The sequence below is a fragment of the Macaca mulatta genome, chromosome 1, assembly GCF_049350105.2.
Source record: "Macaca mulatta isolate MMU2019108-1 chromosome 1, T2T-MMU8v2.0, whole genome shotgun sequence".
In the NCBI taxonomy this organism is placed as follows: Eukaryota; Metazoa; Chordata; class Mammalia; order Primates; family Cercopithecidae; genus Macaca; species Macaca mulatta.
In genome coordinates, this window is record NC_133406.1 from 3,742,652 (window position 1) to 3,755,270 (window position 12,619).

Consider the following 12,619-nt stretch of genomic DNA (forward strand, 5'->3'; position numbering starts at 1 on the left):
TGCACATGCCTTCCAGGCAAAGCCGGGCCCCAAATCCTCCTGTGAGATCCTCCACACATGCCTTCTCCCCTCATTTCCCGGCTGGTTACAGAAGGTCTGGTGAAGGACTCTTGAGGCCCCTGGAAGATGGTGACACATTTGGTGGAAGAAATCTGAGTGCTCACGTCACAGCGGAAGGCCACCCACCAAACACCCCCTATATCCAGACCTAAGTGAGAAAGAACCTGAGCTCTCTAGGATCCTTTGCTCTATATACCAACTACCTTCTCTGACTAATACATCCTTGCCCGTGGCCGCCTCTCCATTCCAGTGACGGTCAGTGCTCTCTGCTGCTTCCCACACCACTGACGCAGGGGATGGAGGCCACTTACAGTCAAAATCCAGTCCTCATCCAACAGAAAACTCACCCAGGCAAAATCAGATCATCTTTAGATTCCCTGGGAGATTTAAGACCTGTTTTTTATTTCTATGGGGAAACTTGGGGGCATGTGCTAATTCAAATAACTGAAAAGGAAAATGCACTTTTGGCAGCCCAGTACCAATAGTTCTCAAGGTGAGTTGCAAATAGAAAACAGTTTGGGTCTGTCAAGTGAGGAGAGATTAAGAAGGGCGTCTATACCTCTTTTGGAAGGTACAGACAAAGGAAGCAGAGTGCCAACACGGATCACTGTTCCTTCGTATATTTTATTCTTAGCAATGTCCAACACTTCCACAGGTTGCTTTAAAACCATGATTCCTGGGACTCACAATATCCTTTCGTTCAAAAGCCTCTCACTCGTCTGTCTTAACATCTAAAATCTCTGTTAACAGGCACAACAATGATTCCCTACTATATGGCAGATATTGGCCTACATGTCATGCAAACACTACCTTATTTAATTTTCATGACTCACATCCATTTATAAATGAGGGACTTGAGCCTAAGACAGGGCAAACCCCTTGTGACAAGTCACACTGCTAATAAGTGGCCAAGTCGGGGCTTGGACCCCAGTCCAAGGATCTCTGTGGCCTACCTCTTCATGGCTATGCCATGTGGTAAACCTGCTGGCTGGGAAGCTGCTGGCATCGTCTGGACCAGCAGGGTCTCTCAGGAAGGAGACACTGAAGAGTGGAGAAAGGGGAGGTGTGGAAGGTTTGGAGGATACAGCAGCACCCTCTCAAAGCAGGCGGGTCTGGGTGGGGCACCTTGATGAGAACTCTGTGGGGGCCACATGGAAACACTAGGCTTTGAGTTCCCAGGAGGAGGCAGAGGAAGGAAGTGCTGCCCACTTCTCTGCTTTGACTCGAGCCAGCCCTGCTCTTCCTGGCTCACCCAGGCTACTTACCTGGTATGGGTACAGGGTGACCCCGTTGGTTCTCGACAGGGACCAGGTGCCATCCAGGTACTGGTGAGCCTGGATGGCCACTGAATTGAGGATGTTCCCATTGCTTGGACTGGTGGCCATCTGGAGGCTGACCTTGGCCTGGTGGGTGGGGGATCCACTCTTCTTTTCCGCCCCATTGCTGACCCCAAGGCTGCTGGGTTTGCTGCTGTGCTTGTTGACGAAGCCTGTGTAGTTGGAGGTGGCATAGGGGGCAGGCACAAAGGCCCAGTCCCTGGGCTGCTGGAGCCCACCCACGTGCCGGGACCCCACCAGGGTGGGGATGTTGGAGAGCGGTGGCGGGGAGCCGGGCGAAGCGTCGTAGTGCTCACTGCCAGCTGCCTGCTCCAAGGCCAGCACCATCTGGATGGCCTCCTGCTTCAGCTGGTTCAGGTGAGTGGCGCAAATGTCACAGCGGTTGTCCCGGTCATTCCATGCCTTCCGGATGGTGTTGGGGACCTGGAGTTTGTCGTGAATCACAGCCGAGAAAGCAGGGTCCTAGAGAACACAGAAGCAGAGGAAAGGGAGATTCTATAACTCCAAGGCTGCTCAAGAGTTTGGTAGTTTGATTGGCATTCAACAGAAATGAGAAGCTACATTGGCAGAAAAGCCTCCATTTTTGATAAACACATTTGACAAATGTAAGAATTTTATAGTGAAAACTTTTAAAAAGAAGTTAAAAAAAAAAAGACTTCTAAGTATCTTCTTCGCCAGGCCGGTCAAACAAGTACATTTGTTTGTTCGTTTGTTTGTTTGTTTTGAGACAGAGTCTCGCCCTGTCTCCCAGGCTGGAGTGCAATGGCACGATCTCGACTCACTGCAACCTTTGCCTCTGGGTTCAATTAGCCTCCCGAGTAGCTGGGACTACAGGCACCCACCACCACGCCCAGCTAATTTTTTGTACTTTTAGTAGAGACAGGGTTTCACCGTGTTAGCCAGGATGGTCTCGATCTCCTGACCTCGTGATCCGCCCGCCTCAGCCTCCCAAAGTGCTGGGATTACAGGCGTGAGCCACGACGCTTGGCAAGAACATTCTTATTCTTATGTCCACTAAAGAATGATAGCCATCCCTGGGCTCTCCCAAGGTGTTCAATTAGAAGGAACAAACGTTTGTCCAGGCATGACGCGGGGTGAGTGCAATCTGGACCGCTGCACTGAGGCCCCTTGGCCTCCTGTTACCACAGAAAGTTAGTAGCAGATGGAGGTGCAACTTGCAACCTCGAACAGAGATTGTGTTCTAAGAAAATCTTGGCCTTATCAGCATTGTGTGCTAAGTACCACTGGAACAGAAGCAAACCGAACAGATTCTGGCCCAGAGATCCAGCCTGTACCAGCAGCCAAGCAAACTTGTGTAGATTAACTCATGTTTACTATTTGCCCTAGGGAAGCTGGCCATGTCTCTATCCAGGTGTCTGATATTCTAACCCACCAAAGCAAAACAGTCCAAGATAGGCTTTCCCTTCAAACTTCATCTAAAACTACTATTACAAAATATTAGCTGGGCACAGTGGTTCAGGCCTGTAATCCAAGCACCTTGGGAGGCTGAGGTGGGAGGACTACTTGACGCCAGGAGTTCAAAGACCTGCCTGGGCAACATAGTAAGACCCCATCTTTATAAAACATTTAAAAATTAGCCAGGCACTGTGGCACACACCTGTAGCCTCAGCCACTCAGAAGCCTGACGTGGGAGAATTGCCTGAGCCCAGGAGTCTGAGGCTGCGGTGAGCTAGGACAGCGTCACTGCACTCCAGCCTGAGCAACCGACATGTCTCTAAAAAATATAATCTTGCCAGGTGCGGTGGCTGGCACCCATAATCCCAGCTACTTGGGAGGCTGAAGCTGAAGGATCCCTTGGGGCCAGAAGTTTGAGACCGGCCTGAGCAACATAGACAGAAACCCTTATAAAATACTATATATTATTATTATATATATAATATATGTTTATAAAATGTTTATATATAAAATAAAAATCTAGCTCAGAGACCCCTATGAAAAAGAAATCAGAAAATGGATTTAATGAGAACAATGTCGCTTATTTACTTGGCTTAAGGATTACACAGAGAAACGAGCACGAGGAGTGTTCGTTGAGTATCAGATGGTTTCCAGTTCTGCCACTTGTGACATTGGAGTTCTTTTTTTTTATTTTTTTTTTTGAGACGGAGTCTCGCTCTGTCACCCAGGCTGGAGTGCAGTGGCCGGATCTCAGTTCACTGCAAGCTCCGCCTCCCGGGTTCACACCATTCTCCTGCCTCAGCCTCCCGAGTAGCTGGGACTACAGGCGCCGCCACCTCGCCCGGCTAGTTTTTTGTATTTTTTTTAGTAGAGATGGGGTTTCACCGTCTTAGCCAGGATGGTCTTGATCTCCTGACCTCGTGATCCACATGCCTCGGCCTCCCAAAGTGCTGGGATTACAGGCATGAGCCAGCGTGCCCGGCCCAATGTTGCAGTTCTGTAGTGACCTCAGACAACTCACTTAGCCTCACTGAACCTCTCGTCTGTCACACAGGGCCATGGCCTTTCCTGATGGGAAGGACCTTCCAGCTCCATGACTCCATTCATGGGGAATGGGGAGAGGAGAGTATGGTCTGTGCATACATGAACAGGGCTACGATGCCATTTTGGGGGCTCAACGGTCGTTGCAGGTAATGGATAAAGCTCATCTAAGGGCTTATTTCCCTCTAGGACATTAGGGAGAAAATGGGCCCTTCTGAAATTCACTGTCGGCTTGTATGGGGTAGAAGCCCCATCAGAGCTGAAGGCGGTTTGATGAGCTGTAGGCGGGGAGGGAGCTGTGAGGCAGTGAGCGGGGCAGGAAGAGCAGCAGTTGGGGGGTGGTTCTTAATTATGATCCATCTTGATTACAGGCTCCAGCTTTTTGTTTTCCCTGTTTAACTACCCTGAACAGCCCCTCAGTGTGCACTGATTAATTGATTAATAAATCAAGAGGCCTCCTCACACTGCAGCAGCAAGGGGTGGCTCAGGAGGGAGACACAAGACAGCCAGACACAATGATGGGAAGCGGCGGGAGGTTCAGGTCCAGCGAGCCTCGAATCTCATTGAGGAAGTGATGCCTCGAGGTGACTTCCTCAGTGACAGGGCCAGCGAGTCTCCAATCACAACTCAGAGGTGTAGCAGGACCTGAAAGGGCCCCTCAGGGACCGTTTCAGAACACAGTGTCACCTCAGTTTACAGATACACAGGTCCCAGAGGGTTAAAAGCGTGGACTATGCCTAGACTTCTTGACCACCAGTTCATGATTTTTCACTTTAAGCCAAAGAGCCATATCCATCAACAGATTCCTATTCTCTCACAGACACAGAAGGGTTCCAACCCCATGTTTTCACCAGGAAATGTTCATTCATTCAAACGGGATTTGTGCCCCAATATACGCAAAGATACAGTTTCTTTTTTTTCTCACATAACCAATGGCTTATGCTTTCAAGGCACCAAACTGTTTGGTTTCAAAAAGCCTCAGATCAGTTGCTTATTTAGAATATTTTGGTTAACCCAATCATACGGAGGAAGTGCCACAGAAAGGAGGCAGCTCTAAGAGAAGTCATGTCAGCCGGGCGCGGTGGCTCACGCCTGTAATCCCAGCACTTTGGGAGGCCGAGGCGGGTGGATCACAAGGTCAGGAGAGATCGAGACCATCCTGGCCAACATGGTGAAACCCCATTTCTACTAAAATAGGAAAAAATTAGCCAGGTGTGGTGGCGCGCACCTGTAGTCCCAGCTACTTGGGAGGCTGAAGCGGGAGATTCGCTTGAACCCAGGAGGTGGAGGTTGCAGTGAACCAAGATCATGCCACTGCACTCCAGCCAGGCAACAGAGCAAGATTTCATCTCAAAAAAAAAAAAAAAAAGAGAGAGAGAGAGAGAAGTCATGTCTGCACATCACAGTTTATTTTCGATGCTAGACCTTGGAGTCTGGATTTGGCTCTGACCTAGGGACACATCCACTCTCCAGAAATCGCATGAGCCACCCCTGGTTCTGAGGGCCCCTCTTCTCTTTCCTCCCTTGATTTCACTCCTCTCCCTTGAAGCACCACCTTCTTTATTCTGCATATTGCCATTTGTGGCTCAGCTGCTGACATTTAATAAGTAGGTATTTTGGTTTCCAGCATGCCCAGCGTTGCCCCAGGCTGGGGCTCTGAGGGTGCACGAGAACAATACCCGTTCTCTGGGAGTTCACAGTCCAGGGGGCCTTCTTGATTCCTGGACTACCCAATGCCACATGCCTCTGCTGCCACCTCCAGCCCAGTCTGTAGTGACCCACAGGACCAATCCATACATACATGGAGCTCAGTGCTCCCCCGGGGTTCACAAGACATCAGCACCAACTCCCACCCCTCACACCTGTCCTCCACTTAGGCATCCGTGCCACAGCCAAAGCAAGCCCAGCAAGCGCCAACACAGCCATTCAGCACAGCTGGGCCCACCAGCCATACGACCACCACAGACAGCCAGGAAGTAGCCAACAACCCATTCCTCTCTCATCCAGGGAAAAGCTGAGATTGAGAGTCTTTAAAGAAAACACGGTTGCTGGCTGATGTCAGAGGTGTTTTTTCAATGAAGCCACCCTTGATCTAAAACCCTTTGTGAGTTCTTATCATCAAAAGGCCTCAGTAAATCAAGTGCTTCTCCACACATTATACATAAACATTTTAGTACAACTCAGAACTTCAAAAAGGAACGGTCAACAGCCATAGCTTACAGAAAGTAAGTGCTGAAATAAAGAAGATACTGTTGCCCAGGCTGGAGTGCAGTGGCACGATCTCAGCTCACTGCAACCTCCGCCTCCCCGGTTCAAGTGATTCTCCTGCCTCAGCCTCCTGAGTAGCTGGGATTACAGGCACGCACCACCACACCCAGCTCATTTTTGTATTTTTAGTAGAGATGGGGTTTCACCATGTTGGCCAGGATGGTCTTGATCTCTTGACCTCGTGATGCACCCGCCTTGGCCTCCCAACGTGCTGGGATTACAGGCGTGAGCCACTGCACCCGGCCCTTCCTCAGAAAGATTTTGTTCGTCGATGCTCATCAGCTCCCTGACCTTTGCACCTCATGTTCCGCCTGTGCTTCATGGGCTGTGAAGGACGAAGGAGACACAGAGTATTTCTCACCCAGAGTATTTCTCACCACGAGACTCTCTTCGCCCCATTACCACGCTGAATCTACACAGCAGGAGTTTACCGGCGGCCGGCAGAATGTCAGTGTCCTTGATTCCTGCTGTTCATGGAGACCCCAGACCTACACACAGACATGTGACCACTTCAAAGGGAAGACCACCGCAGAGGGAAGACCACCGCAGAGGGAAGCCAGGAACCAATCAGAATGTCTGACAAAGGAATCACGTCCCATGGCTCCGGGTGGGGAAGTCACCACTCTCAGGGTTCTATCGTTCACACTGACACAACATGTACATGGACGAAAGTCCCCAAGCGGCTCACTCTGATTGGCAAAGAGGACACAAGCACAGCGCATTCTCGAAAGACGGGGAAAGAAGAGGGAGGGATATTTGAAAGAACACAGGGTGTGTTAGAATGAGGGTTTGCTCCAGGTGAGGCCTGAGACAGCCAAAATAACAACTGCAGTAGTGACAGCAATGAGGCCATGCCCTGAGATAGCAGGTGCACCCCTGCACCCCTGCTTGATCGCCTGCACCCCTGCTTGATTAGCATAAAACTCAGGTAGAAACTTCCTTCTGGCCTATCTGGAGTCTGAACCCAAGGTTTGTCGTTGTTCCCAGTCTGCTTTGTAAGCCAACAGCCCTTCACCCAGGATGAGGATCACACACGAACACCGCGCTGAGCACGTGAACGCACTGAATGTAAAGGCATAAAGGCACGCTGGGTAATAAGTTCACGAGACAAAAAAAAAGAAAAAAGTACTCTCCAGAGGAAGAAACGTTAAATGTCAGACCGCAGTTGTTCTACATAAGAAACCGAATTATCCTGGGAGGGAGCGGCTGTGCCCAGCCTAAGTGATTCTGCTCGGGATTACTGCAGAGAGAGGTGGTCCCACGAATGACTTCAGTTTGAATGATCGTGTTCCGCAAGTGAGGCAGCTGGGAGGGCCAAAGGCAGGTGGGAATGCAATTAACAGGGCTGCTTGCTGCAACATGTGAAAAAAGTATTGCGGATGGCAAGACTTTTCCACTTCAAAAGAAAAGGGAGATGTTTAATTAGAACTTAACGTGATTAAGAACAGTTCATAAATTACTCAAAAGAATGGGTGAGGCATTTCTCATCACAACCCCTGAAAATGCTTTTATTGATTGATTTTTTAGATAGAGTCTTGCTCTGTTGCCCAGGCTGGAGAGCAGTGGCGTGATTTTGGCTCATTGCATCAAGCAATTCTCTCGCCTCAGCCTCCCAAGTAGATGGGACTACAGGCGTACACCGCCACACCCGGATTATTGTTTTATATTTTTAGTACCGATAGAGTTTTACCATGTTAGCCAGGCTGGTCTTGAACTCCTGACCTCAGGTGATCTGCCCACCCCGGCCTCCCAAAGTTCTGGGATTACAGGCATGAGCCACTTCGCCCAGCCAGTTTTTATGTCTAGGTCTCATTTTTACCAACTAGATGGTATGGACAGTGTTGAGTACTTTGAAAACTTTTGGTTAAGGGTATGGGAGGTTCGAGTCCTGCCTCTATTACTTAGTAGCTGAGTGACCAGAAGCCATTTTTCACAAATCTATCCAAGCTTCAGTCTCCTTATGGGAGTTGATAATTATAATTATTTTATTAAGTAAGAATTAAATGTGATAATATGTGCAACATTTTTAGCACAGACCTGGTCCTTGGTAAATGCTAAATAAATGGTAGTAATTATTATCACCGTTAAATAAATGGTAGTAATTATTATCAATGTGACTAGTCTCAGTATCTAATACAGTAACTTGCATAAATTTAGAACTTCATATAATGGTGGTGATGAGGATAAGGAGGATGGTGACAATGATTTTAGGGCTTTCTTTTATCTAGGAGGATTTAGCGCTTTGGCAATTAAGAACAGAGAGGATGATAAAGAAAGGAACATATGATGTTCACTTAACCACCTCCTACATCTGATCAAGTCAAAGCCTTCTTGAAAGAAATCAGGCCGGGCATGGTGGCTCACACCTGTAATCCCAGCATTTTGGGAGGCTGAGGTGGGTGGATCACTTGAGGTCAAGAGTTTGAGACCAGCCTGGCCAACATGGAGAAACCCCATCTCTACTAAAAATAGAAAAATTAGCCAGGCGTGGTGGTAGGTGCCTGTAATCCCAGCTACTGAGGAGGCTGAGGCACGAGAATTGCTTGAACCTGGGAGGCGGAGGTTGCAGTGAACTGAGATCACGCCACTGCACTCCAGCCTGGGCGACAGAGTGAGACCCTGTCTCAGAATAAAAAAAGAAAGAAAAAAATCACAATAGGCTGGGTGCAGTGGCTCACACCTGTAATCCCAGCACTTTGGGAGCCCAAAGCCAGGCAGGTGGATCACTTAAGCCAGGAGTTCGAGATCAGCCTGGACAACATGAGGAAAACCCATCTCTACAAAAAAAAAGAAATCAAAATAATACTGGGTTCCTGGAGTTCCTGAGCTGACATCTCTGAGCGTGGCCTGAATGACTCTCAGCTTCCTTCTCTATTTTAAAAGATGAAACACTCCAAGAGGCATTCATTTCCATGGAACTAAGAATCTGATACTTCTCATTGTAACAGCCTACTGAAAATTCCTCATTTCTCCCGCAAGAGTGAGTAATGCTTCATGGGGTCTTTGCTAGATGTCCGATTCGAATCACAGACCCAGCAACTAACTGGTCAGTGTCTCCTAGGAGCTGCCAACCTTTTCCCAGGAGATGTAGAAAGAGAAACCTAGGCCGGATGCGGTGACTCACTCTTGTAACCCTCGCCCTTTGGGAGGCCGAGCAGGAGGATCACTTGAGGTCAGGGGTTCGAGACCAGCCTGGCCAACATAGTGAAACCTTCTCTACTAAAAATACAAAAATTAGCCAGGCATGGTGGTGCATGCATGTAATCCCAGCTACCCAGGAGGCTGAGGCAGGAGAATCGCTGAAACGCAGGAGGCAGAGGCTGCAGTGAGCCGAGACTGCGCCACTGCATTCCAGCCTGAGCAACAGAGCGTGACTGTCTCAAGAAAAAAAGAGAAACCTGATTTCACATCAGCGTATCTTCAACCCTGAAAATCCTTGTTCTCCAGTCTCTCCCTTGGCTGTGGGGAAATAGGATCCCTTCACAAATAGATTCAGAGCTTACGATGGGAAAGTAGGTTCTTACTACAAACTTAAAATGTTTCCCTTAAAGTTCATGCTCAACATGACACAAAAATAAAGTGCTGAACTATACACATATAAGCACTAATCAAGATTATAGTAGAATGCACTAAAATATTACTTCTAAATTCCTAAAGCCTATCTAGACTAGATGTATTTTTTACATATAGGCTTTAATGCGCCAGCAGGCAGCAAATGGAATTATTTTCAATCTGCAAGTAGTTGAATTAGTCTAAGGCTATTAAGGATTCTGTTAATTATGTAATTATGAAATTGCTTACTGTTTCTTTTTCTTTTAATTGATTTCATATGCATGAAATACTGCATAAATGTACTTGGCTGTATTTTCTTGTTTTGTTTTGTTTTTGAGACAGAGTCTCGCTCTGTCACCCAGGCTGGAGTGCAATGGAGTGATCTCGGCTCACTGCAAGCTCTGCCTCCTGGGTTCACGCCATTCTCCTGCCTCAGCCTCCCAAGCAGCTGGGACTACAGGCACCCGCCACCAAGCCCAGCTGATTTTTTGTATTTTTATCGGAGACAGGGTTTCACTGTGCTAACCAGGATGGTCTCAATCACCTGACCTCGTGATCCGCCCTTGGCTGTGTTTTCTTAAACTTACTACAAAAAGATTAAATATCTAAAATTTGGTGGTGTTGCCATTGTTTTTAAAAGGTAAAATTTCGGCCGGGAGTGGTGGCTCACTCCTGTAATCCCTGCACTTTGGGAAACTGAGGTGGGCAGATCCCTTAAGCTCTGAAGTTTGAGACCAGCCTGGGCAACATGGTGAATCCCATCTCTACAAAAAATACAAAAATGAGCCAGGTGTGGTGGTGCATGCCTTTAGTCCCGGCTACTCAGGAGGCTGAGGTGGGAGGATCCCTTGAGCCCAGGAGGCTGAGGATGCAGCGAGCTACGATGGCACCTCTGCCGTCTAGCCTGGGCAACAGAGTGAGAGCATGTCTCAACACAAAAAACAAAAAAGATGGAATGTTAACAAATAAATCATTTGACCGTGTCCTACAACAAATTTAAGTACTTGCATCATTCCCCTGTGACCTAACTAACCCTTGTGGCCCTACACAATTTTCTTCAGGCCACCTTGTCACACGTCCCTCACTTCCCCCAGGAGCGCCCGCACCAGCCTCCCTCTGTCCCATGGAAGCCCCTACATTTCCCAGCCTCTGCACCTTCGCGTTGGCTCCTGCCCCGATGTTAACTCCCTGTCTCCCTCATCAAGCACGAGAAAACTTTTGGGGGTAATGGATACGTGCAGTATTGTAATGGTGGGGACAGCATCATAGGTGGACACATATGTCCAAAAATACCAAAGTGTACGCTTTAAATGTGTACCGCTCACTGGATGTGAATGGTGAATTATGTACCACACTAAAAAACCAAAGTCTTGTTCGTCCATCCTAAGGCCCAGCTCTTCCGTGAAGTCTGACTCCGAGAAGAGATGTCTCCCTTCGCTGCTTCGCTGACTCTCACGGTACTTCTCTGCGTCACTCACGGCACTCAGCAAACATTTCCTTACCAGAGCTGTACATGTTCTATCTCCACCATCACGGTAAATTCCTAGGGGGCAGAAACTGTGCCATAATTTGAATAGTCACGATAACTCCTACTCTTGCCCCCCTGGAGTCCACTCTCAAGGCAGCAGCCGAGGTGATCCTTTTAAATCTTAAATCTGATCCTGGCAGTCCTCGGCTTAAAATCCTCCCCTGGCCCCCACCCTACTTCCTTCAGAGTCAAAGTCAATGTCGCTGCCATGGGTTCTGCAGGACTCAGCCTCCTGGTCCCTCTCTGCCCTCAGCTCCTATACCCGCTCCCTGACTCAGCCTGCACCAGCCATGAAAGCCTTCTGGCTGTTCTTGAACACACCAGGAATGTCCACTCCCAGCTCAGTGATGTACTTGCTGTTCCTCCTGCAAAGAATACTTTCACCTGCAGATATCTGCCTGACCATCTCCTACCAGCTTCAAGGTCTCAAGGATCACCTTTTCAATGAGGCCTTCCTGGATCATCTAATGACAGTTGCAAACTGGCCCCAACACTCCCTAACCACCTTTCTCTGCTTTAATTCTCTCTACAGCATGGCCCCTTTCTAACTAGATTCCGCTCATTGTCTGTCTCCCTCTGCAAAATATAAAGTAGGTGACAGCAGGGACATTTGTCTGTGTTGTCCACCGCTGAATGTGTCATGCCTAGAATAATGCCTGAAGTCAAGTAGGCACACAGAAGCCATGTGTCGAATGAATCGATGACTCGATGAATCCATTTTCAGTGACAGAGGTTCCCACATCAATTAGCTTCATCTTTCTTAGGAATTTTTTAATTTTTTTTTTCTTTTGAGACAGTCTCACTCTCTCGCCCAGGCTGGAGTGCAGTGGTGCAATCTTGGCTCACTGCAACCTCTGCCTCCCAGGTTCAAGCAATTCTCCTGCCTCAGCCTCCCGAGTACCCTGGATTACAGGCGCCCGCCACCACGCCCAGCTAATTTTTGTACTTTTAGTAGAGACAGAGTTTCACCATGTTGGCCAAGCTGCTCTCAAATTCCTGATCTCAGGTGATCCACCCACCTCGGCCTCCCAAAGTGCTGGGATCACAGGCATGAGCCGCCACGCCTGGACTTTCTTAGGAATTTTTATCCCTTTTTGCTTTTGTCACGTTTGCCAGTATAGTTGTCTTTCTTGCTTGTTTCTGCTAGACTTTATAGTATCCCGGGAGGACTGGGAGGGCTTGTGTGTTCAGAAAATGCTCTAGGGCCTGTTTCTCAAAGTGTGACCTCACCACGCCCCCCGTGCAGAGTCACTTGAAAAGCTCACAGTGAGGCAGGTTTCCAGGCCCCCTCCCAGGCCCCTGTATCAGAATCTCTGGGGAGCCGGGCTCTGGAATCTGCATGCTGACGAGCACCTCAGGTGACGGTGTGGTATGCTGTCACAGAGGAGGGGATGGGCAGGAAGACCGAGAGGAGCAG

At 48.6% G+C, this 12,619-nt stretch overlaps 1 protein-coding gene across 1 annotated transcript in view; it reads right to left on the bottom strand.

Annotated features, from left to right (window-relative positions):
- Nucleotides 1-12,619, bottom strand: part of KIF26B (kinesin family member 26B) — a 555,676-nt gene that overhangs the window by 347,850 nt on the left and 195,207 nt on the right. Inside the window, exon 3 of the mRNA XM_015127721.3 lies at nucleotides 1,326-1,859. Within this exon, the coding sequence (XP_014983207.3) occupies nucleotides 1,326-1,859 (534 nt within the window). The remainder of the gene's footprint in view (nucleotides 1-1,325; nucleotides 1,860-12,619) is intronic.